Source organism: Mustela nigripes, chromosome 2 (assembly GCF_022355385.1).
Source record: "Mustela nigripes isolate SB6536 chromosome 2, MUSNIG.SB6536, whole genome shotgun sequence".
In the NCBI taxonomy this organism is placed as follows: Eukaryota; Metazoa; Chordata; class Mammalia; order Carnivora; family Mustelidae; genus Mustela; species Mustela nigripes.
In genome coordinates, this window is record NC_081558.1 from 43,425,688 (window position 1) to 43,449,600 (window position 23,913).

The 23,913-nt window shown below is 35.7% G+C and overlaps 1 protein-coding gene across 1 annotated transcript in view; it reads left to right on the forward strand.

Annotated features, from left to right (window-relative positions):
- Positions 1-23,913, forward strand: part of LOC132011506 (contactin-6-like) — a 302,333-nt gene that overhangs the window by 138,523 nt on the left and 139,897 nt on the right. The window contains 1 exon segment of the mRNA XM_059390186.1: positions 160-335. Coding sequence (XP_059246169.1) covers positions 160-335 — 176 coding nt within the window.

Sequence of the window (23,913 nt, forward strand, 5' to 3'; positions counted from 1 at the left end):
TAACCATGTTTGTTGTTTGTTGTTGTTTTAAATAGTCCTAGCAATTAAATATATACACACATATGTAAATGGTCCTAGCAGTCACAACCGCATGTTTTTTAAGAGTAGGAGTGATCAACTCTGTATATTATAACATGATTTAATTTTTTTCCCTTGAAGGTGGAAACAAAATGGCACAGATATTGATTTTACCATGAGTTATCACCACAGGTTGGATGGAGGCAGTTTGGCAATCAGTAGCCCCCATACAGATCAAGATATTGGCATGTACCAGTGCCTGGCCACCAACACTCTGGGGACTATTCTGAGTCGGAAGGCAAAGCTCCAATTTGCATGTGAGTTTGTGGGGGAAAATCTAATCCCTGTGTATATTTAATACAATATTTTTTATATTCATATTAGGAAAAAAATATCTGGCTTTCCTTATCATCTGTTCTTTGAGAGTGATTGATTTATGGAGGTAAAAAGTTTTAACTGCATTTTGTGAATTTAGACTCTTGGGGATAGTCAAAATCCTCTTTAAAAAAAAGAAGGAAATACTAGTGTTATTATATTTTATAAATTATGTTTAGAAACATCTCTAAAAGTTACAGATATAAATATTAAGAAAAAGATATATGACATATTACTATTTTTATTTTTCTTCTTCTTCTTCTTTTGCATTATATATTAGTGTTCAGAGCACAGGAAGAAAAAGCTAAGGGTAGAGATGTCTTTTGGGGGAGGTGGGTGTTCTCCCAGGAAAGGTGATTATGTACCCACAGTTTGATGTAGGTGGAAATAAAGTGGTTGCCAAAGGCAGGCTTTATATTAACTGTAACAATGTCCAGCTGCATCACATAAATGTCATCCAGGTAATTACCTTGGTGACATTTGAGGGTATTAGCAGATGAACAATAGACGTATTGCCTTTTATATCCTTTATGTGTAGTGTTTCCAGGGACTGAAATGTTTCATACTGGATCCAGGAATAGCCTTGATTGAAAGTAATTATATCTGTTGATGTAGATGGGAGCGAAGCCTTGAATTTTTCTCTTTTTGTTTTTTTCAATTTCTCTCTTTACACCTCCTCCCCTACCTCTCCTCCATCCCGCCCACCTGAGAGGATATATCAGGAGGCCAAAGAGTTAGAAGCTAACCCTTTGGGTGCTCATGGAAAGGCATATTCTGCTGTTACTTTGAAAAAGTAATTGTTTTGAAATTTTATTAATAAAATACATATCCAGATCCTATCTTGCAGAACTACTGTAGTCATCAGTAGATACACAAATTAATAATTAAGTTTGTCTCCCATTGCAGGTCTTGTGTTCCAAAGATCCCTTGCTTCACATACAGTTCCCCTTATGTTGGCCATTTTAGGAATGGTCTTATTTCTGAATATGTGTGTGTGTATGCTCATGTGTGTGCATGCATGTATTCAGTTATATGTATATACACACAAGCATTTATAGGTATATACACACACGTATATGTATGGGTCATATATACACAGACACACATGTGTGTACATACATGCATTGCTAAATGTATCAGAATGTGTTTATATGTGTGGGAATAGAAAGCTAACACCAAAGTTCATGGAGCTAAGTGAAATATGAACAAAGGCTGGTGGCAATTTTGAAACTTGAGATAAAGGTGATCACAATACTTGATTTCTGCATTTTGCCTAAGATCATCAGTTGGAAAAACAAAAGAGAACAAAATGCTGATCAGAAACTTACATTGTAGAAATAAATAATTGCTGCAGACATTTTGAATGATCCTGCCACAGTGATTATTTCTCCTGCTTGAATAGGATATGACTCTAGAACATACACATGACTTGGATCAGATCCCAAAGGATCAATTGGACTTTCTGGTAGAGGAAAATTCATACAGCACAATTATTTGTTTTGCCTTGAGTGTCTCTAGAGCTATGGATTCTATCTGTTCATGACAATAACTGAATACCTATACCTGAAGTTAATGCACTGTGCTTAACGAAACCCTAGATTTCCTCTTTTCCTTCCCCTTTTTAAAGAAAAATGTGTTTTTAAATTTCCTACATTATTATTTATTACCCTTCTTCTGTTTTAAAAAATATATGTAACTAGGGGCACCTGAGTGGCAGTTAAGTGTTCAAATCTTAGTTTTGGCTGGGGTCATGATCTGAGGGTCATGGGATGGAGCTCTGCGTTGGGCTCTGCACTCAGCATGGAGTCTGCTTGAGGTTCTCTCTCCCTCTCCTTCTGCCCCTCCCAGTTGTGCTTTCTTTCTCTCTCTCAAATAAATAAATCAATCTTCAAAAAAAAAAAAAAAAAACATGTAACTAGGAGCCTATGTCACAATATGTCTGCTATAAAAAAAGAGAGAAAAAATTGATATTAAGAAGAAATTATATACTTTTATTTGGATGAGTGGGAGAAATAAGTTCTGGCCTATATCCATTAACTGATGTTTCTTCTGCAAACTTAAGGAAGGAATTTTTAGGTTCCATGTCTGAAATTTAGGGAAACAAAAACAAAAACCACACCATCCTGTCTCTCTGTCCAGAACCTGTTGTGGTGCCAATATGCCTGAAATGTTTCCTGCCGGGTCGAGGGAGAGATTTACTTGAGTGTTATTACGTCTCTTCATTTGAACCACCCTAAGCATAACCAGCACATTTTAGTAATTTAGAATTATTTCCCTCCATCTCCTATGTCTTGTAAGTACCCTGTGAACTCACTTAAGTCAGTTGTTCATTCTGCATAATAAAGTACAGCTTTAGAAAAGGTGAAAATGCCAGATTTAACTTTGCCACATAGTATTGTATAGCTCTCTGCAGTTTCCTCAAGGTGGTTTACATGAGGATCTTAGAAATGAATCAAAAAAGTGTTGGTAACTTATGGCCCAGGAGCCTCTATTTACAAATCCTTTGTTCTAATTTCATTTTAAAATATAATGTATTATTTTTGCAATATAGATTTTCTGTAATTTCATCCAAAGAAATTACATTTGTATCCACATATAAACTTATAGACAATTTGAGAAATGTTTATTCTTAGAGAAAGAGAGAAAGGGAAGAGAGAGAGAGAGAAACAAGAGAAAAAATGGTAGAAGGGATATGCCTGGTCAAGAATAAGTTTTCCTATGGAAACACACTCAACATCACTAACCATTATGAAAATGTAAATCAGAATCAAAAGATACTGCTTCACACCCATTATGATGACTGTTATTAAAACACAAACACTCACTGGAAAAATAACATATATTTGCAAGGATGTGGAAAAATTGGAATGCTTGTGCTTTGATGGTTGGCATGTAAAATGGTAGAGCTATTGTGGAAGACAGTATAGCAGTTCCTCCAAAAAAATTTAACAGAATTACCACATAACACAGCAATTCCACTTCTGTAGATGTACCTCAAAGAATTAAAGGCAGGACTCATACAGATATGTGTATACCCATTTTTACAGCAGCATTAGTCTCAATAATTAAAAGGTAGAAACAACCCAAATATCCATCAACATAAATAAAGAAAATGTAGTGTGTATGGGTGTGTGTGTGTGTGTGTGTATAGAATAGAATATTATCCAACTTTAAAAAAAGGAATAAAAGTCTGATACAACATGTATGAAACTTCACAACATCCTGCTAAATGAAACAAGCCAGAAACAAAAGGACAAATATTATATGATTTCACTTATCTGATGTAACTAGAAAAGCAAATTCATAGAGACAGATGGCAGAGCGGTGACTGCTAGGAACTGGGTGGAGGGAAGGATCCGGAGTTAGCGTTTAATTAATACAGAGTTTCAGTTTGAGATGAGGAAAAGTTCTGGAGATGAATGGTGGTAATGATTATACAATCTGAGTGTTCAGTTCCACTAAATTGTACACTTTAAAATGATTAAAATGGGGGCGCCTGGGTGGCTCAATGGATTAAAGCCTCTGCCTTCGGCTCAGGTCATGATCCCAGGGTCCTGGAATCGAGCCCTGTATCGGGCTCTCTGCTTGGCAGGGAGCTTGCTTCTCCCCCCCTCTCTCTGTCTGCCTCTCTGCCTACTTGTGATCTCTGTCTGTCAAATAAATAAATAAAATCTTTAAAAAAAATAAAATAAAAAATAAAATGATTAAAATGGTAAATTTTATGTTATGTGTCTTTTATTACTATTTTTGAAAATAATATCATCAGAATTCAGTGGAATTCTTTCTCCATCATAATTCTTAAAAGAAGAAAAGAAAAAGAGAAGCTTTTCTTATTAAGTATTTGTTCTGATTCTTTTTACACAGTAAATAGAGTCTAAATGCTAATCTCTAGCCAAATTGAAAGTTCCTAAAGTATTAAGACCTGTATCTTCAGTTTAATTTGAATTTCTCACCACCACCTTCATAAATTTGCAACAATGCCCATTTTGGTACTAAAGGATTTTGGTAGGTTGTATAACAATGGTAGCTGAATACTAAGATTTTTGATACAGACAGATCTGAGTTCAAATTCTATCTCTGTCAAATATGTAGTGGTAAAATCAGGCCACTTCTGAACAGAAGTAAACTCTGTTCTGAAATGTATACAGCAGAAATTACAGCTTCAGCCACAAGATACTGACCTGGATTGCAAAGCCCCAGTACTTTATAGGCATTTGTGAAATGATAGCTCTAATTCTTCCTGCTACTTTTAATTACCTCCCTCAATTTGACCAAACATGTATATATTTCACACTGCTATAGTTACTCATAGAAAAATCTTCTTCTTTTTTTTTTTTTAAAGATTTTATTTATTTATCAAAAATAGATCACAAATAGGCAGAGAGGCAGGCAGAGGAGGGTGGGGGGAAGCAGGCTCCCCGACTAGCAGAGAGACGGATGAAGGGCTTAATCCCAGGAATCTGGAATCATGAGCTGAAGGCAGAGGCTTTAATCAACTGAGCCACCCAGACGCCCCTAGAAAAATCTTCTAATTTACATTTTAAAACTTCCTCTGAACTAGTTCCTTCTCTTGTTTTCAGGACTTTTAGGTGCTTTGATGTATGTTAACTTTCTTGAGCCAGGCAACCAGCATAGCAGATAGATGCTATTGTTTTTCCTATTTTACAGATTAAAAGCCTGAGGCTCACTGAGATTGGGGCTTTTTAGAGGTCCATTGTTAGAGAACCAAATGAAACTTGAATATAAAAGTTGAGATTCCTGAGGGCATGCCTTTCATGTTACAGTATCCTTCCCAAACATTCCCCACACAAAACCTGTGTGCTGCTTTTTTTTAATTGAATTTGCCATTGGCATAGTAATTAAGTAAATATTAAGCCATATCTTCAGAACAGTTAGCTTCACAATAAGTCTGGTGGTAGATGCTATTGAAACCCTGTCCAGATCCTATTTAATGGACAGTGTGCCCATCCTCAGCTTTTAATGACCAGAGCTGCACCTGGTCTAAAGTTTACACCCCAGACTCTCTATGGGATCAGGCTGAAGCCAGACAAGAGCTGAGAGCCAACCCCTTCTTGCTTAGCTCCTTCCCAGGCTCTCTTCTGTTTCCCTCCCTCCCTTTCTCATGGGAGTGCTCGCCCCCTAAATCATATACTTGGATGTCTGCCTTAGGCTCGGCCTCTAAGGGACCCAAAGTAAGACAAACATTAATCATTTAATATAAGATATTTGATGTAATTATTGATAAAAAAAAATTAGGTCCAGAAGCCCTACTCATATGAATTTCTATAGCTATACATCAAAGCTATACATCAAAATAAAATTGTATCAACCACTCTGCTTCCTACTGACTGGCAGTCAATTGCATAGTGTCACTTTGACCTTCAGAACAAATGAACTATGAACAGCCTTTCAGAACCCAACCTGTCCCTGAGAAAGGCTCTGTAGGTACATACCACTAGATAATTGATGGCTTTTGTTTGTAACTTTTATCCTGATGTTCAGCAATTCAAAAACACCCTCAGAGTTTATTTTAGGCTCAGACTGTAACACTCTGCCTCATCCTGATTCATCCCACCATGAAACCATGTGAAAATGCAGCCCATATATACAAAACTCTCTATTATAAAATGTATTCCTAAATCAAATCTGTCCTTAACCAGCTATGTGACCCAGACAAGACATTCATCCCTGTGGACTTATAAAAGGTATGTTTTGAATAATTTGATTACAAAAGTCCCCTTTAGTTCTTCTACATAAGATTCTGTCATTTCAGATTGTCAGGTAAATTTCTATTTTAAGCTCTTCTTCCCCCAACCTCAACCCTAAAGCAAATTCAGCAGGTGTCTAGTTACCAAAAGCTCCTGCTACCAACCTGGTGTTCTTGAATGATAAAACCAGTGTGACTTTTTACAAGCTACACTTGTAGCTGCTTTGAATTTCTTTTATTTCTCAAGGACTTTGGTAGTAAAGGTTGAATGTAGACTTCTTCCTTTCATATGTATGTTAATGAATTACTCTGTACTTGTGTGAGAGAACATTGCATCTGTCATTGCTGTTTAAAATGTCAGGCTTGAGAAAAAAAAGATAGGTGTTTTGAAATAAACCTATGATTTTTCTGAGCTGGTTTTTTTTTTTTTTTTTTCTTTGTTTTTTTTTTTGAGATTCTTGTAATAGTTCAGCTCTACTAATGAATAGATAAACATTTGGGATAAAACTTAAAACTTACTCATGAATAGGAGTTTTTGGTTACACACTATTTAATATTTAATCACAGGTACCATTTCAAATAAGGTTGTCCCATTATTGCAGAGGGGAAGATAGCTACACTGGAACCTCCTAACTGACCACTCATTTATTCATCCACCAACCACGCAGAAAACACCTTATTTATATGCATCTAGCCCTGTGCTAGGGCCCAAAGATTAAGTGATAGATAAGAAATAGCTATTCCCTGTCTTTATAGAGCAGATAGCTGAAACCTTAAGCACAGTGTAAAAAAAAAAAAAAAAAAAAAAAAAGAAAGAAAAGAAAAAAGAAAAGAAAGAAGGAAATTGCTAACACTTCTATAGCACGTATTATAGAGCAGGAATTGTTCGACTCTTTACCTAAATTAACTCTAGTGAGCCTCACAATAGCCCAATGAGGTTATTTTCAAATGAGTAGACTGAGGCATAGAAGAATTAAGTAACTCACCCTATATCACACAATTAGTTAAGTGGCAGAGTCAGAATTTAAACCCTCGCAGTCAGGGGGCCCCTGGGTGGCTCAGTGGGTTAAAGCCTCTGCCTTCAGCACAGGTCATGATCCTGGGGTCCTGGGATCGCCCCTCCCACCCCCACCCCCCCTGCATCGAGGTCTCTCTGCTCAGCGGGGAGCCTGCTTCCCTTCCTCTCTCTCTGCCTCTCTGCCTACTTGTGATCTCTGTCTGTCAAATAAATGAATAAAATTTTAAAAAAAAAAATATATATATATAAAATCCCATGCAGTCAGAATGTAAAGTCCACATCCCTGCTGCCTACTGAACCCCCTTAAAAAAAATACCAGGTGAAGTGAAAGAAGTAGATTTAACCTATAGTGCAGCCCAAAGTAGGGTATAGTAAGGTTTGCCTGGATTGGGAAAGAGGCAATAGAAGTCTTCCAAAGGCAATGTGGCTTGAATTAAGCCATGAAATACTAGTTTGCGTTCCTGACACAAGTGCATGGAAGAAGATACAGGTCGAAAGTAGATCCAAGAGGAAATGCAGGTGTGTGAACGAGCCCAAATACTGAAGAAAATATATTGACAAAAGACCAGGCGTGATAAGAGAAGTGCAAAAGGCCATCTTTATAAAATGACTAGTTTTCTAGGAAAAGGCTGAAAAATAATTTGGAGGCAGGTACATCCAAATTTTGGAGGCCCTTTATGTCCAAGCCCAATTTAAACAATAGGATAATTGAGTGAAACGATGAAATGCCAAAGAAACATGCAAAAATCCATCACACTGTGAGGCTTTTAGGCAGAGACACCAAAGGCAAACTGCCTGTGTTTGAAGAATATTCTCCAGTCAATGTGACATTGAGCACAAGTGTTAATTCATGCATAAAATGGGGTGTTAACATTACTTCATATAGCATTGGTATCAAGACAAATACTTATTAAACACAGAGAGATGGTAAGGGTGACTGTGAGTTGTTAATGGATTGTTCGTGGAGACCTGGCTATGTAACCATCATGTAATAGATGGTTGGGACATCAGTCTTTATCCGCAGAACAATGGAAATATTTTGAACAAAGTCAAGGATTTTGAAATTGTTTATAAAATGTAGTTTGAAAATGCCACTTTTCCTATAAAAATATTCCTACATTAATGATATTACTAATATTATTAAAACCACACTACACATATTTAGGGATGCTCCAAATCTAAGTTTTCACACTCGTACCATGGGGTGAAAGAATTCTTGCTCCACATCAGAGGGATGATTTTAGAGGACTCAAGGTTAAAATGCAATAATAATTCATCTTAAGGAGCTAAAAATATAGGCATTTACAATCATAACTTTTTTCCCTGAGGAATGCAAAGGATTTTATATCTACAATGCCGTTCATCTTTATTCTGTATTTGTAAGCTATTCTAAACTGCGCTTTACAGATGGAGAAATTCAAGGTAGGGAAACTCTTACTTGTCCAAGGTCACCTAACCTCCAAAAGACTAGAATTTCTCATATCTCCATCTCAAAATAATTTTTAAGCATATATTTTTAGACAGAGAAGTAAAACGGAATGCACATGAATAAAAACCACAGTCACAGCACAACAGAAAAGGTACCCAGGTAAAAGCCATAATATTAGATGTTTTTGATCCACTTAAAATATCCTTAAAATTTTTTCATACATAACATATGCAAAACCAGACACGATCCTGATGATATGGTGATAAAGTACATTTATATCTGAAAAAGAAATTAAGACCAGGAAAAGAAGCTTTAAAAATAACACTTACAAACTCATTTGGAAATTGTAAAGTCTCTGATAATTGTGAAGTATGTGTTAAGTGGGTAAAGCATATCTAATTACAAATGAAAATGCTAGATGGCTTTTAACCTTTTTTTTTAATATTAGAAAAGAAATAGCTAAACAAAGTGGGAAAATGCATAATTTTTCTTTAATTTCTCAAAAGAAAGTTGATAAATTAGTATTGGTTTTTCATTTTCATTTGGGAAATAGCACTACACAATGTTTTAATGAAACAAACATTCTGAATTTGGCTTAATGTAGTAATAACCACCAATTGATATATCAAGGAGAAAACTTCATCTTCGCTTTTAAAAACATTCATGTCTTAAACAGGGGACTTGGAGCAGTGACGTGGTTGAATTATAGCAAGCCACTATTACATTTTTAAAATCAACAGGGAAGCAGACTATCCAATGTTTAGCCTCATTTTTTTCTTCACCATCACTGCTGGGCATCTATTTGTTATGTACCTTATCAGAAATGATATTCTCAAAATTCAGGCCTCCTCCCCGCTCCTACCTCTACTTATATTCAGTAGGACCTTGTCTTTTTTGGCCCAGCTGAATAAAATTGCACATTGAAGCTGCCAGACTGAGTTGGGATAGGAGAGGGAAATGTTAAAAAATAAGGTATTCATCCTCTCAAAACTGAGAGTTTCTGATTGATAAAACTAAGAGAGAAACCCAAAGCTGAAATGTTTATTCGTTACTCTTGTGCTATTTGACAAATGGCTTTGAGGAAGTTACGCGTAGAGCCCACAGAGATTTTGCTTCTGAGATTTATAAAACGGGTTGAGAATTACAGCAAAATTTTTGTTTGTGTTAAAGAATCAGATGAAATAATTTTTGAGATTTATTGTTAATATATATCCAATGTTACCTAATAGCAAATTAGAATCAAGTGTTTTAAAAAGTAAATAGAAAAATAAAGAAGTTGATGCCAACTCCTGGAAATGTTTATCATATTTTAAGGTATTAATTTATACCCTATATTTTCCAAGAGGTATAACCCATATGGAAAACGATAAATCACATAAATGCACAGCTCAATTAAAGCATGACTAAGCCAGTCCCAGAATATTGCCAAACCTCAGAATGCCCTCTCCTGTATACTCTTCCTCCTTCCTCTCCACCGTCTTATTTGTAATTGATAATTAAATGTTATCGTTTTCAATTTCATATGGATGAAATCATACAACATACATTCCTTCCAGTCTGGCTTTGTAGCCTGCAGTGTTTGTGACACTCATCCACGTTGTTGTAGGTTATCACTGTTCATTCATTTCTACCACTATATGATATTTTATGGTATAAATTTACTACAGGGACACCTGGGTGGCTCAGTCAGTTAAGCACCTGCCTTTGGCTCAGGTCGTGATGTCAGGGTCTTGGGATCAAGCCGCACATTGGGCTCCCTGCTCAGTGGAGAGCTTGCTTCTCCCTCTCCCTCTATTGCTCCCCCTACTTGTGCTCTCTCTCTCTCTCTCTGTCAAACAAACAAATAAAATCTTTAAAAAATAAGTAAAAATAAATAAATAAACAGACTTCAGTTTACATATGACATCTGCTATTCAGGGAGCTCAGGATCGTTTCCAGAGGCAAAGATGAATAATTATGAATATTCTTTTGGTACAGTTGTGCATACATTTCACTGTTGTAAATAATGTAGAATGGAATTCGGGGCATTTGGGCATGCGCATTTGCAACTATACAAGATAATGCCAACTGTTGTCCATAGTGATTTTATTAATTTAGCCTCCTACCAGCAATACTTTGACAAAACTTGCTATTGACAGCCTATTTTATTTTATTAATTCTAGTTAGTTAAGATATAGTGTAGTGTTGGTTTCAGTAGAATTTAGTGGTTCATCGCTTACATATAACACTTAGTGCCCATCACTAGTGCCCTTCTCAATACCATCACCCATTTAGCCCATTCCCCACCACCACCCCTTCAACAACCCTAAGTTTGTTCTCTGTCCTTAAGAGTCTCTTATGGTATGTTTCCCTCTCTTTTTTCCCCTTCCCCCAAGTTTATCTGTTTTTCTTAAATTCCACATATGAGTGAAATCAAATGGTATTTATCTTTCTCTGACTGACTTACTTTACTTAGCATAATATACTCTATCCCCATTGTTGCAAATGGCAATATTTCATTATTTTTGATAGCTGAATAATATTCCATCGTGTGTGTGTGTGTGTGTGTGTGTGTGATTGTGTGAGCACACGCACACACCATATCTTCTTTATGCATTCCTCTGTCAGTGGACATTTGGGCTCTTTCCATAGTTTGGCTATTGCTGATAATGCTGCTGTAAACATTGGGGTGCATGTGCCTCTTCAAATCAGTATTTTTATTTTCTTTGGGTAAATACCTAGTTGTGCAATTGCTGGGTTGTAGGGTAGTTCTATTTTTAACTTTTTGAGGGACCTCCATACTGTTTTTCAGAGTGGCTGCACCAGTTTTCATTCCAGCAGTGTAAGAGGATCCCCCTTTCTCCACATTCTCACCAATTCCTGCCATTCCCTGTGTGGTTAATTTTAGCCGTTCTGACCAGTGTGAGGTGGTATCTCATCGTGGTTTTGATTTGTATTTCCCTGATGATGGGTTATGTTGACCATCTTTTCATGTGTCTGTTAGCCATCTGAATGTCTCCTTTAGAAAAATGTCTGTTCATGTTTTCTGCCTGTTTCTTAACTGGGTTGCTTATTTTGGGGGAGCTCAGTTTGTTAAGTTCTTTATAGATTTTAGATACTAACCCTTTATCTGATGTCATTTGCTTATATCTTCTTCCATTCCATAGGTTGCCTTTTAGTTTTGTTGATTGTTTCCTCACTGTGCAAAAGTTTTTAATCTTGATGAAGTCCCAAGTGTTCATTTTTGCTTTTGTTGCCCTTGCCTCAGAGATGTGTCTAATAAGAAGTTACTATAGCAGAGGTCAAAACATCGCTGCCTGTGTTCTCCTCTAAGATTTTGATGGTTTCCTGTCTTGCATTTAGGTCTTTCATCCATTTTGAATTTATTAATTTGCCAGTTTTTAAAAAGTTTACCATTTGGGGAACATATATATGTGTTTCTCATTTTGGTTTAATTTATTCTTCAGATAACTAATTAAATTGAGCAACTTTTTAAATGTGTATTGGCTATCTGCAACTCCCTTCCCCTCCTCCCTGTTAAAAAATTTACATCATTTTTTTAGGGGTGCTGCCTGTCTCTGTCAGTAGAGCTTGCAACTCTCGATCTTGGGGTGAAAAGTTCTAGCCCTACATTAAGTGCAGAGATTACTTAAAAATAAAATCTCAAAACAAATTTAAGTCATTTTTCCATTTTTCTAAAGTTGTCTTCCTTTTTCATAGTGACTGATTCTAGGTCTGAGCACTTTGTTGCTTTTGTTATAGGAAAATAGCTTCTCCTACTGTGCGACTTGCCTTTTAACTCTCTTGTGTCTTTTGATAAGCAGAAATATTTTAAATTCCATGAGGTCCAATTTATCAATCTTTTCCTATAAGTGATGATGCTTTTTGTAAAATTTTAAGAAATGTTTCCTTGCCCTGAATTCATGAAGATATTTTCCTATATTACCTCCTATAATTTATTGTTTTATCCTTCACATTTAAATTGCAAAGGACCTAAAATTGCAAAGTTATTTATTTGTTTGCATGGTAAAAGGTAGGTTCAGTATAGGTTCAGTATATACTATTTTTTTTTCCTATAGGGATCCAGCTGAATCAGCAGATATATTTAAAAATGCAGCCCTTTTAATAAAAGGCAATCTTTCTTCACTGTTCTATAGTACTTAATTTGAAAGAAATCAAGTATGTATGCCTGAGACTGCTGTTAGGTTCTCTATTCTTTCTATTCTCTCTTTCATCTGTATATTTGTCTACCATTGTACAAAGGCCACACTGTATTAAGTACTGAAGTCTTATAATAAGTCTCAATGTCTGGTAGTTACTGGAATAGATGAAATGGATAAAGAAAAAAATGAGGCTCAAACTATAAGCTAAACTCAAGGAGAATAAAACCCAAAGAGGATAAAAAGAATAACAATTAATAGGATAAGGTTATATCCAGTTTCAAGTTGAGCTTTCTAGTGGCCAAGACGAAGAAGCATTCACATCTTTAATGGGATGAAAATATGTCATTGTTCTGTAAGCATAATTGCTGTCACTCTAGAACCTGAAAGAAGTTTCTCCTGTGAATGTTCATCAAGAGCTAAGTGGGTGATTCAGTAAATGACATTCCCCCCACAAATGTGCTCATACACTTACAATACTGGATTTCCTATGGTGTCTTCTTATATTTCAGGAATAATAGCTAACATTCATTAAGTACTTCTCAGACCTTTTCTATAACATTTGTGGGGAGGCCTCCCAAACTCTGTGCCCAGTTTGCTGTTACTGTAGCCATTATTACCATCAAGATGTATAAATCCCACCAAACTTATTAGTTAAAGAGAATAATCCATAGTTTAGTCTTCAAAACTACCATGTAAAACTATAATCCTGATTTTATAGATAAAGAAAAGGAGGATCAGGGAAATGAAATGTGTCCAGAGGCACTAGAAAACAGTGAAGCTGGGATGTGATGCCAGTTATTCTGATGGTTTAACCCACCTTCCTAATCATTTATTGAGTGCTTGCCCAATAGTAATGTGCATGGAAATCACCTGTGGATCTTATTAAATACAAGTACTGATTCAATAGGCCTAAAGTGGGGCCCAATAGTCTACATTTCTAGCAAGCTTCCAGGGGAGACAGATGCTGCCAACCTCAATACCAGAGTGAGTAGAAAACAAAGTCTCAAAATAAGATCTAGGACATTGCCTAAAGACAATCCAGTAGTAGCATTACTATAGGGGTCAACCCAAGGTGATACAAGGAGGCAGCTCTGGTATGGTGTACATGAAGCTAGAGGAAATGTTCATCTATATTTTCAATTTCGAAGATGGCTGTTCAGTATATTCATTTATACATTCAAGTAATGCATATTTCTTGAACCTACTAGGTGCCTAACGCATGTGGAAACAAAATAAAGTCTATTTTCTCTATTTATGCCTTTGCTTAACTATAACTAAGAGCTTGTCATATATATGTATATAACACTGGAATAAAGAACAAGGAAAAAATGTGCTTGAGAATTATCCAAAGTAATAGGCTTTTTAACTATACTCCCCTGTCAGAAAGACTATCCCCCTAAGCAATATTTCTATTCATGACATCAGGAAATGCAAATGAGGATGAGACTAGATCTACAGACATGATTTCACAAGTCCACTGCAGAGTGTTTTCCCCCTTTTTCAAGAATTGTGTGGTTGAAAAACCAACTTTCACATACATATTTAGTTGTTTTGCAAAAATCAGTTCATGAGTGAATAGAGATTATGTAACCCTTGTTTAATTCTCCCAGAAATTCCATCCATAAGAGCTACTAGACTTCCTCTTACTAGTGTTCTATCCCTTGAACACAAAGTATTTATTTTAATTATTTCATCAGTTTTAAGCAAAAGTAATCAGAAGTAAACAAATGTGCTGGAGGGCAATGCCCCTGCCAGCCTCCTAGCCTACTGGAAGGCTCTTGGATCTTTGTACCATTTTCAGTGTTCTTTTAGAAAGTTATCTGACTGTTTTCATTTAAAAAGACATGAAATCTGGCTGAGTCAAACATCAGGATTTATGACATTCCTGTTTGGCCAGTCTGGCTAACTGAGAGGTCCTGACAATTGTTATCAATATAAATATTAGTTTTAATAAAAACTATTATGTATTTAGTAAGCCAAGCACTGGGCAAAACAGTTCCATTGTGCTTATATTCCCACAGTGAGTTAGTGGTAAAGGGAAGATCTTAAACCCAGCTCTGGCTAGCAACAGAAGGCAAGCTTTGAACTCCGTGATGGCCTTTCAAAGCATCCCTAAGGGCAGGTATTCTAAAGAAGTGTCTGTCCTGTTTGCGGTCCTAGTTATCTTACCTGTATATTCCACCTCTCTGAACTTAACAGAAAGAAATGTCAGAGTTTGTGATGCTCTGGAGAAAATGGTCTCTTCCTTTCAACTCCACATTCTCATAGCAGGAATGACGAAGGTGTTTTGACAAAATATCCCATAAACACACAACCAGACACACACACACACACACACACATCCTTGCCCACATGTTTGCTTTGACGTCATAGTCTCTGATGTGTTAGGCCTTCCTTATGATGTGCAGAAGGCACTGTAATAAGCCTAGAGTTCCAAGATCAGCCCCCATTGCCCTAACACTGACCTACACATAACTGTATGTTTCCACTTCTGAACCCAGTTTGCAACACTCCCTACCTGCTGAGATTCTTCCCTGGGCCTTCTGAAACCAACGATCAGTTATCAGCTGAATCCTTCCATCCTTATCTTTTGCTCTTAACTTCTCCCTCACTTCATTGCTTTGACAGAAGTTTGGCTTTCATCTGAGGATACTGCTTCTTTTGTATTTCCCTAAATTGGTGACTATTTTCTCCCATACCCTCTTACTACTTGGTCTGTGAATAGAGATGGAGTCCTCTTTTCTCCTTGATGATTCTTCCTCCCTCATATCTAATGCCTTGGGCACTATGATCATGCCATCAGACTATGCTACGGCGGTCATGTTCTTGCTTGAGATCACCCCCATAGTTCCATGAAGACTTCATCTCCTAGCTCACTCTTAATCTTTCTATAATATTCCTGTCATATTTTTTATAATTTCAGCTTTCACAGAAATCAACATTCAGTATTCAATAACTTGACTTCTTATTTCCCTGATTTCTTGTCTTCCATTGATCTTGTTCGTTACCCTAACTTGGCCAAAAACCTCCTTACCAAGCTGACTCCAAGACCTTGTCAATTATCTAAAATGTCAAGCTTCACTCATATATGATTTTCAATCTTCTCAACTGTAGAACACCACTTCTTAACTGTCTAGCTGGCTATCTCCAGACCATGAACTCCAACAATATTTTGACTTACTGGTTCCTACAATGTATTAATCCTAACAATTTACCCCCTGTCCCTTTTGCCATTGTTCTCTCTTTAATGAGACTAACTTCCATGGCTTACCTTTGAAACATCTTTCCAGTCATTCATGACTCAGTTGCTCACTTTTCCCTTCATTTCATTCATTTGATAGAACCCAATCCATGGTGAAATCCAAAGCAAAATTTTCACCTCATAAAAAACCCAACCATGACACCTCATCTCACTTTTAATTCATAAGTGCTTACATCAAATGGGACCTTAATGCTCCCTGACATTAAGATTAGGAAGGCAAATAATCATGAAATTCAAAGATGTTATTGTATTACCTGAGTCTTTAATGTTGGAAGGAGAAACGTACTAGCTAGTATTTCTCCACTATTTTATTTAACTAATTCATCTCACAATATATCTCAAACAGCATTTTCTCCCACCTTTAATTTATTCTGTGTTAGGGACTGATTACCCAGTCCTGACTCAGTCCTGTTTGTACCTTCAAATTCTGCTGCCTGGTCTCTGGACCAGGATGGACTTTGCCTATACCTGACATGTTGGGGGTTTTCTAGATAACCTGGCACTCTGACTAGCTAGATGGGATACACTTACCTGTGTCTAGAGTAAATTTCTACAAATGAATCCTATAATAAAGGCAACGTCTTTCTTTTTATAATTGCAGACTTAATATACTAGTAGGGTTCTGTTCTGCTACAAAGTTCTAAAAGTGTTGACCTTCTGTTTTTATCTCACAACCTAGACCCACTTTTTAAACATCACCCAGCTTGCCTTCCCCTTTCAACACCTGTTAATACTTGTTTTCTGTATTGAGATTCACTTTTCCTAAGTCTGACTGCATGCTGCCCTTCATGGACAAGCAACAAGATATGTGTTTCTTCGTTTTGTGGTATTTTTACTTCTTAGTAGTGATGCAATTTTCTATAATCATAATACTTGAATACATATAAAAATTAGAAATGAAAGTTATTAATGTAACCTGCAATGGAGACAACCACTATTGGTAAATCCTTCTGGAATTTTTTCTTACAGTAATTATACACTCTCTCTCTCTCTCTCTCACACACACACACACACCCCTAAATGAATATTTGTGATTTGTAGACTACTTTTTCACTTTAAAAAAATATTATAATAGCACTTTAAAGCATTTCCCTTGCCAGTTATTTTAGAGAAAGAAAATACATAACAAAAATAATAAAATATGGAGAATAACCAAGATCTCAGAATTTTCAGTTTGCTTGTCATGATCTTTGTTTTAAAATTCAAGTCTCCTGAGTAAGATGCTCATTTTACTCCTGAGAAATAGGCTGTTGGAGATGTTAAGTTGAGGTAAAAAGTGGGCTATTCTCCACACAAATAGAGGCCCCTTCCTGTCAGTTTGACTTGAGGAGATGGAGAGATAGTGATACGATGCATCTCTGAGAACTTCCAAGTTGGTCCATTCTAAATCCTGTTGGTGTTTGGCTCAGCCCAAGACATTTCCTTAACAAAATCCCCTGTTAGAAGAAAGTGTTACACAGATAAATTGGAAAGTCACCATGCTTATTTCTGCATTTTCTTTTCCTAAACTGGTAAGATTTTACTTAGAGACAGGTACAACAATGGGTTCAATGTGGATGTACAAATCTAATTAATGTATTTCAGTCATTCCCCTTATGTTCTCAGTAGGCAAAATTCTGACAGCATATTTAATTACTTTTCCAGGTTCCCATCTTGCTTTTCATCAGAGGGTTTCATTTTCTTCAGTCCTCATACCTTACCTAGTCCACCACTGGGACACCATACTCTTTATCCTTCTATCTTTGAATGCAAGAGAAATAGTGTTTATATTTGGACTACATATTCTCTTATCTGAGTAGCCTTGTTCTTCAAAACTGAGATCTTAACAAATATTGAAGTAGATTGTCACTCTTTCTCTTGATATAAATACAGTCATTGTTATTTATATTCTCCCTATAATTATGATATATTGATAAATGGTCATACAGTTACTGCAGACTGAAGGTAAAAACCTGCTAAGGTAATTTTGTCTGCTAATTCTCAACAAATTTCTTAAGCAGTTATGCATATCAGTTATGCATATCAAAATCATTTTCAACAGATTTGACCTATCAAAAATATTGAACTTTTACCTGGTTATCTAAGGTATGATTTTAATCTCAATCAAACTCTCTTTCCCTCAAATGAGCACAAGTCTATTACATTTGTTTTGTAAATAATTCATGCTTATTGAACACAATTTAGAACTAAGTTTGAAAAAACCCACAAGGCACATCTATCTACACATTAATCAGATGCACACATACACACACATACATTTATATAAATATGATTACTCCAAATAACCTACTTTATTTTCTTTAATAATTTTAAATTATAAAAAATTTCAAGCATACAGAAATACCTAGAAAAAAATTATAAGTATATTTCTATATAAATTTATGTTAATGTTTTGCCACTTTCACTTCAGATCACTTTTTTAAACATATGAAATGTTGTAGACACTGCCACTTTTCACTTCATTCATCCCCTACAGCTTCCCAGATGTATCCATCTTCCTGAAGTTGGCAGTAACATTTCTATCAGTGGTGACTTTTGGTTTAAATATGTATATAAATAATATCAGAATGCAATTTCTTTTGCAACATTTTTTCCCTCTACATCATGTTTTCAAATTTTAGCCATATTTCTACATGTTTGTTTACTTCTTTCATTTTAACTGATGTATAATATTTCATTACAAAAATAAAAAATTCCATTTCAATATAGACATGGGAATATACAACATTTAATAGGTTTTTTTCAAGAATAATGTATTGTAAAGATATCTCTGTCACATATTATGCATTTGTTTTACTTGTTTTTATTGAGCCACTATCGTGTGGTAGACACTGTGATATCTTAAGGGTATACTGCTTAAAAAAAAAAAAATTTCCTCAGCCCTCATGTGTCTGTGTAGGTAGTGGAAAAGGGATCACATAAATATATACAGAATTTTAAAAATATCAGTAGTTGAAGAAACTCTGAGAGACTAAAATGCAGGGGTTATTGATTGGGGACCCAGGAAAATAGAACTCAGGATGAATGAAATCATTGAGGGATGAAAATTAGAGTTCATGCAATTTCATTTACCTGTTGTGGTTTTTTCCCATCGGTTCCATAATAATGTGCAAAAAACAATGAGAAAGAAACAGCCTGTGGTATATGGCAGTAAACTTTGTATTTTGGTCTCAAATCTTTGGGTTACCAGGTGTTTTTTCTGGACTCTGCGCTCACTTACATATTGGAGGTCAAATAAGCAGCTTTACTAATTCTGTGGTCTCTCTCCTTCCAGGCTGGAGCTTCTGGCCTAACTCAATTGTTGTACAGTTTCTTTTGATCCTCTAGATTACTTTAAGCTTTTACCATGGTGGCTAAGTGGGATTCCAAGAGAAAGAGAAAGACCAACAGGGTGTACGGAGCTATTTTGAAGCCTAGGCTCAGAAGTGACTTGTTTCCACTTCCTGCTGTATTTTGTTTGCAGACTAGTTGAAGCAAGAGTGCTGAAATAGACTGTATCTGTGATGGAGAGAACTACAACATCACTCTGCAGGGATGTGGAGGGGTGGGAGGTGGGGAATTGGGGCTACCTTGCTGTCAATCTGCTGTAAATGATGTGAGGGATGGAGTTGAAGAATGTTCCATTTAGAGGGAACAACACATACTTAAAGGCTTATAATCTGGAAGAAGCTAAGACATTCAAAACCTAGGGGGGGAAAAAAGAGTGTAGAAAGTACAGAATGTTTTCTCCAACAGAAAGTTGGAGAGAGTAGCAGGAACCAGATCATGCTGAACACATTGCTCATGTTCTAGATTTTTGAAATGTATTGCAAGAATGGGACCCATAAAATTTTAAGAAATAGATCACATGATGTCATTTTAATTGACTGTGTGATCCAATTTAATCTATTACATAGATGTAATAGATTATATAATTTATTTTTAATTGAATTTCTTTGGCTAATATGTATGATATTGAATTGTGTAAATAAAAAATAATTGTAAATAGTAAATAGTAAAACAGTTTTGGGAGGTTGTGCAGTCATTCAGATATTAGATGCTGAAAACACAGCTAAGAGGGTAGCAGTAGAGAATGAGGAAAGTGGAGATACTGTTGAGAATTTTGGATGTTAACATTTGCTGCTACATGCGATGTAGATTTTAAGGGAAAGGATGATAGCAAAACTAGTCACATGGATTTGACATTTATTATTCACTTTGATGAGGAAGACTAGAACTACTTTGGGGAAGGAATTAAGTGTTCCATTTCAGAGATGCCGTCTAGTCAGATACAAGGGTATGCATTACAGAAGGAAGATCTGGGCCAACAAATTTGACAATGGTTTGTGTATAAATGTTGTTTGAAGCCATGGGAGTACTTGAAGCCACTAAGAGGGAAAGTTTTGAAAGAAAAGAGGAGAGCCCAGAAATAAATCCAATATAATTCCAACTATGAGCCATCAAGGAACATAGATAGATATTCATGCTTTCTAAATGGCTATATACTATCTGATTATATGACTTTACTATATTACTGTAAATAATTGGCTGTTAACGGACTTTTCTAGACTTCATTAGACTGTGCTATAATCATTGTCTATTATATATTCCTTTACTCATTTGACCAATTATATCCTTAAAGTAGATACGAAGAAGTTGAATTGCTAGGGAAAATAGATTTTACATTTTAAATGTGAATACATCTTGATTAACAACCCTTGAAAAACAGTTATGCCAAATTATACTTGGAGTAGGAATGAGTATGCTAGTTTCCTCAACCCTTCTCAATATTATATATCACATCATTTTTCATTTAAGATCTGATGAGTGACAAATTTTTGCTGTTTTAATTTGGATTTCTTGGGTTATTAATAAAATTGAGCCTTTTAATATGCTTATTGGAAATTTGGAATTCTTTTTCAAATTTCCTAGACATGGTCTTTGTCTTGTTTTGTACTAAGGGATTCAGATTTTTAAGTACTTCCTTAAAGTATATTAATATTTTTCTATCATAAATTATATAAAATGTTTCAATTTTTATTTTAATTTTGCTTTTGGCATTTTAGCCTGTAAAACTGATATAGGTTTTTTTAATAATTAAGTTTATATTTCTCATTCCCTTAAAAATCTTTGTTTTGTGACACATGTATAAAAGTTTTCTTAAGCCCAAGATCATGAAACTATTCCCCTTTAGTACTCTTGTCATTTCATTTATTATATTTAGATCTCTGATTCACCTAGAATTTATTTTTGTAATGAGTTCAAGGTCGAACACCTAGCTTTGCTTTCCCACCTTCATCCTGTAAAATTTTCTCATTTTTATTTATCAAATAGTCCATTGTTGACAAAACTCATTTTTTTGCTTAGAATCCAAGTAGTTCTTTGCTGTGAGGGCAGTACAATGTAGTAGATAAGAGTAAAGTCTTCAATTACCTAAATAATTACCTACCCCCAACACATACACATCATGTCCCTCTTCGAAGGATGTAATACTGCCTAGTTCCTAGGAAGCTCTTCTACAAAGCACGAAGCTATACTATGGGGTGCTGTTTCTCTGGAGAAAGCCCCTTTATCATCTAAAGACAAACTTTTAAAATGACAGCACTGCCTAGATCCTAGTGGTTTCTGGTGCTTTATTCTTCCTCTGAATGGGTCAGATAAAAAAGTTTCAAAGGCAACCATTAAGATCAAATGCAGAGTCTAAACTGGAGAAAGTGACTGAAGAGTTGCATTTAAGTCCATTCCATCAAATTCACTTTAACCTGATTTATTTGGCTATACGTCTATCCCCCTCCGCATTTCCTATATCAGCTTTATCACAAATCAGTCCCCTGCAGGTCGTATTGGAAAAGCAATATGTGTGATTGAGACATTGTTAACAACAGAGCATGTACTGGTCCCAGAACTGTTAGATTCTGATTGATAAAATTTAATATTTTGAAGGGAGGGGGAAAAAAAGGCTATTATTCCAGCTCCTTTATTTGTAGTGTGGGTGAAGTTCCTTTTATCTCCTCTACTTTCATTGTAGCAGTATGACTGAGATTCCTATAAATTATCGGATGCAATATCCAGATGTCTGGATGATTTTTTGGTGCTGCTGCTACTTCTTAGTGGGCGAGAGAAAAGATAGTTGAGGTTCTGGAAAAAGTGTCAAAGCTTAGCAATAAAATAAGGATTTCATTGAACAGAAAGTAATGAAATCACCCAATTTATTTCCCTTTCACGGTTGTAATGCAGGTAAATCTTGCTTCATATGAGTCACAAAGCTTGAACGTGCAGTGGCCTGGCTGGGGTGGTACGTGGTTTATGTGTGAAGGATTGCAAGAGTACTCATAAATACTTTTAATAAAAAAGTGTGGGTTGAAGCAGCTTAGTTTTTCAAATAAAAGAAGTTTCATTTGTGTCAGGGGATCAGAGCTGTTAAAAGTCAACTTTCTCAACTTTTCCCTCTCATACCACCCTTCTAATATCACTGTCCTCCTGAGGTGTTCAATCTCTCGTTCATCTTGATGCTCTTGGGTTCAGGCTTTACCTGCTCTGTGGAGAATTACCTTCATCGGAGGGTACCTTCAGTTTTCTTTCTCAGATCTTCTTGGCTGTCGCATATCCATCAAGCAGTCTTGATTGAAATATTAGTTTCATGGTGTGGTGTTAAACGCCATCGACCAGGAGTCAGCAAAACTTTCCTGTGAAGAGTAACAGAGTAAATATCTTTGATGGACAGGCCAAGGTCTCTACTATTACAGCGTGAAAGCAACCATACATAAATGAATGGGTGTGGCTGTGTTCCAGTACAACTTTACAAAAACAGGCAGTAGGCTCGATGTAGCTCACAGGTCTTTGCAGTTTACTGCGCCCTCAGGTAGATTTAGAATATATTTTTAGAGGTAGTCTGCCAACAGTGACAGCTAACATTCATTGAACATACACTTAAAACTCTCTTATCATTTAGCAAAACTAATAGGTAGCTACTAGTGGAAACCCATTTTATAGTTCAGTAAACATCAACAGACAAAGATCAAGTGATTTGCCAGTACATGGTAGAAAGGTATTTGAAGTTAGGCTCACTTGGGGTCCCAGGCTTCTAACCACTATGCCATAATACTTTCCTAATTCATCAGTAGAAAGGGAAAAGCCATGAAAACCCATTTTGGTGAAATGTTTTCATGTGTGAATACCTTTTTTTAAAAATATTAATACATAAAGTGCCACCTATGTTCCAGCTTATTATTCATAGGATGCTAGGTTGCTATTACTATTTATTTACCATTTAAATCTTTATTCTAGAAAATTAACTTATTGGTAAGGAAAATATGCAGAAGAGAGAACATTAAATATGGAAAGTCAGCATGAACTGGAAAAAAAAAAAGAGATAGGAATCTAAAGTTAAATAAGCTGAATTTTTAAATTCTGGCTCTATCACTTTAAAAATATGTATAATTTTGAGCAGGTTACATTAGGAGCCTTAATTCTGAAACTAGACACTAGAGAAACTAGCTGTATAGCTATATTAGAAATTACTTTGAGGATCTAGTGAGACACTAAATGGAGAAGTATGTTATACTGATGCATCAATATGTAATAATATACATAGTGATGTATCAATATATAATAATCATATAAATAGGACAAAATGGAATTATGTTTTATTATAGCTGTACGTATACAAACATGTTTGCACACATATATATCAAAGTGAATGTCAAAAAGTCACTTTTTCTTTAGATGAGTAAAAAAGTCTATGTTTTAAATAATCTAAACCAAAAATACTGTACCTTTGAAGCAAAATTTTACAAGAAATTTTTAGATACTGAGGAATAAAGAGTTCTTGAGGGTCATCTAGTCCATTCCTCTGTCTTCAGGCAGAGATATTCTTAAGCCAATGCAGATGAGATCCCGTCTGTTTCTTTTAGAGAAGCAATTTAGTGAAAGTGCCTATAAACCGTTTGCTGATAGAAGGAGAACCTCTTGAATACAAATTGA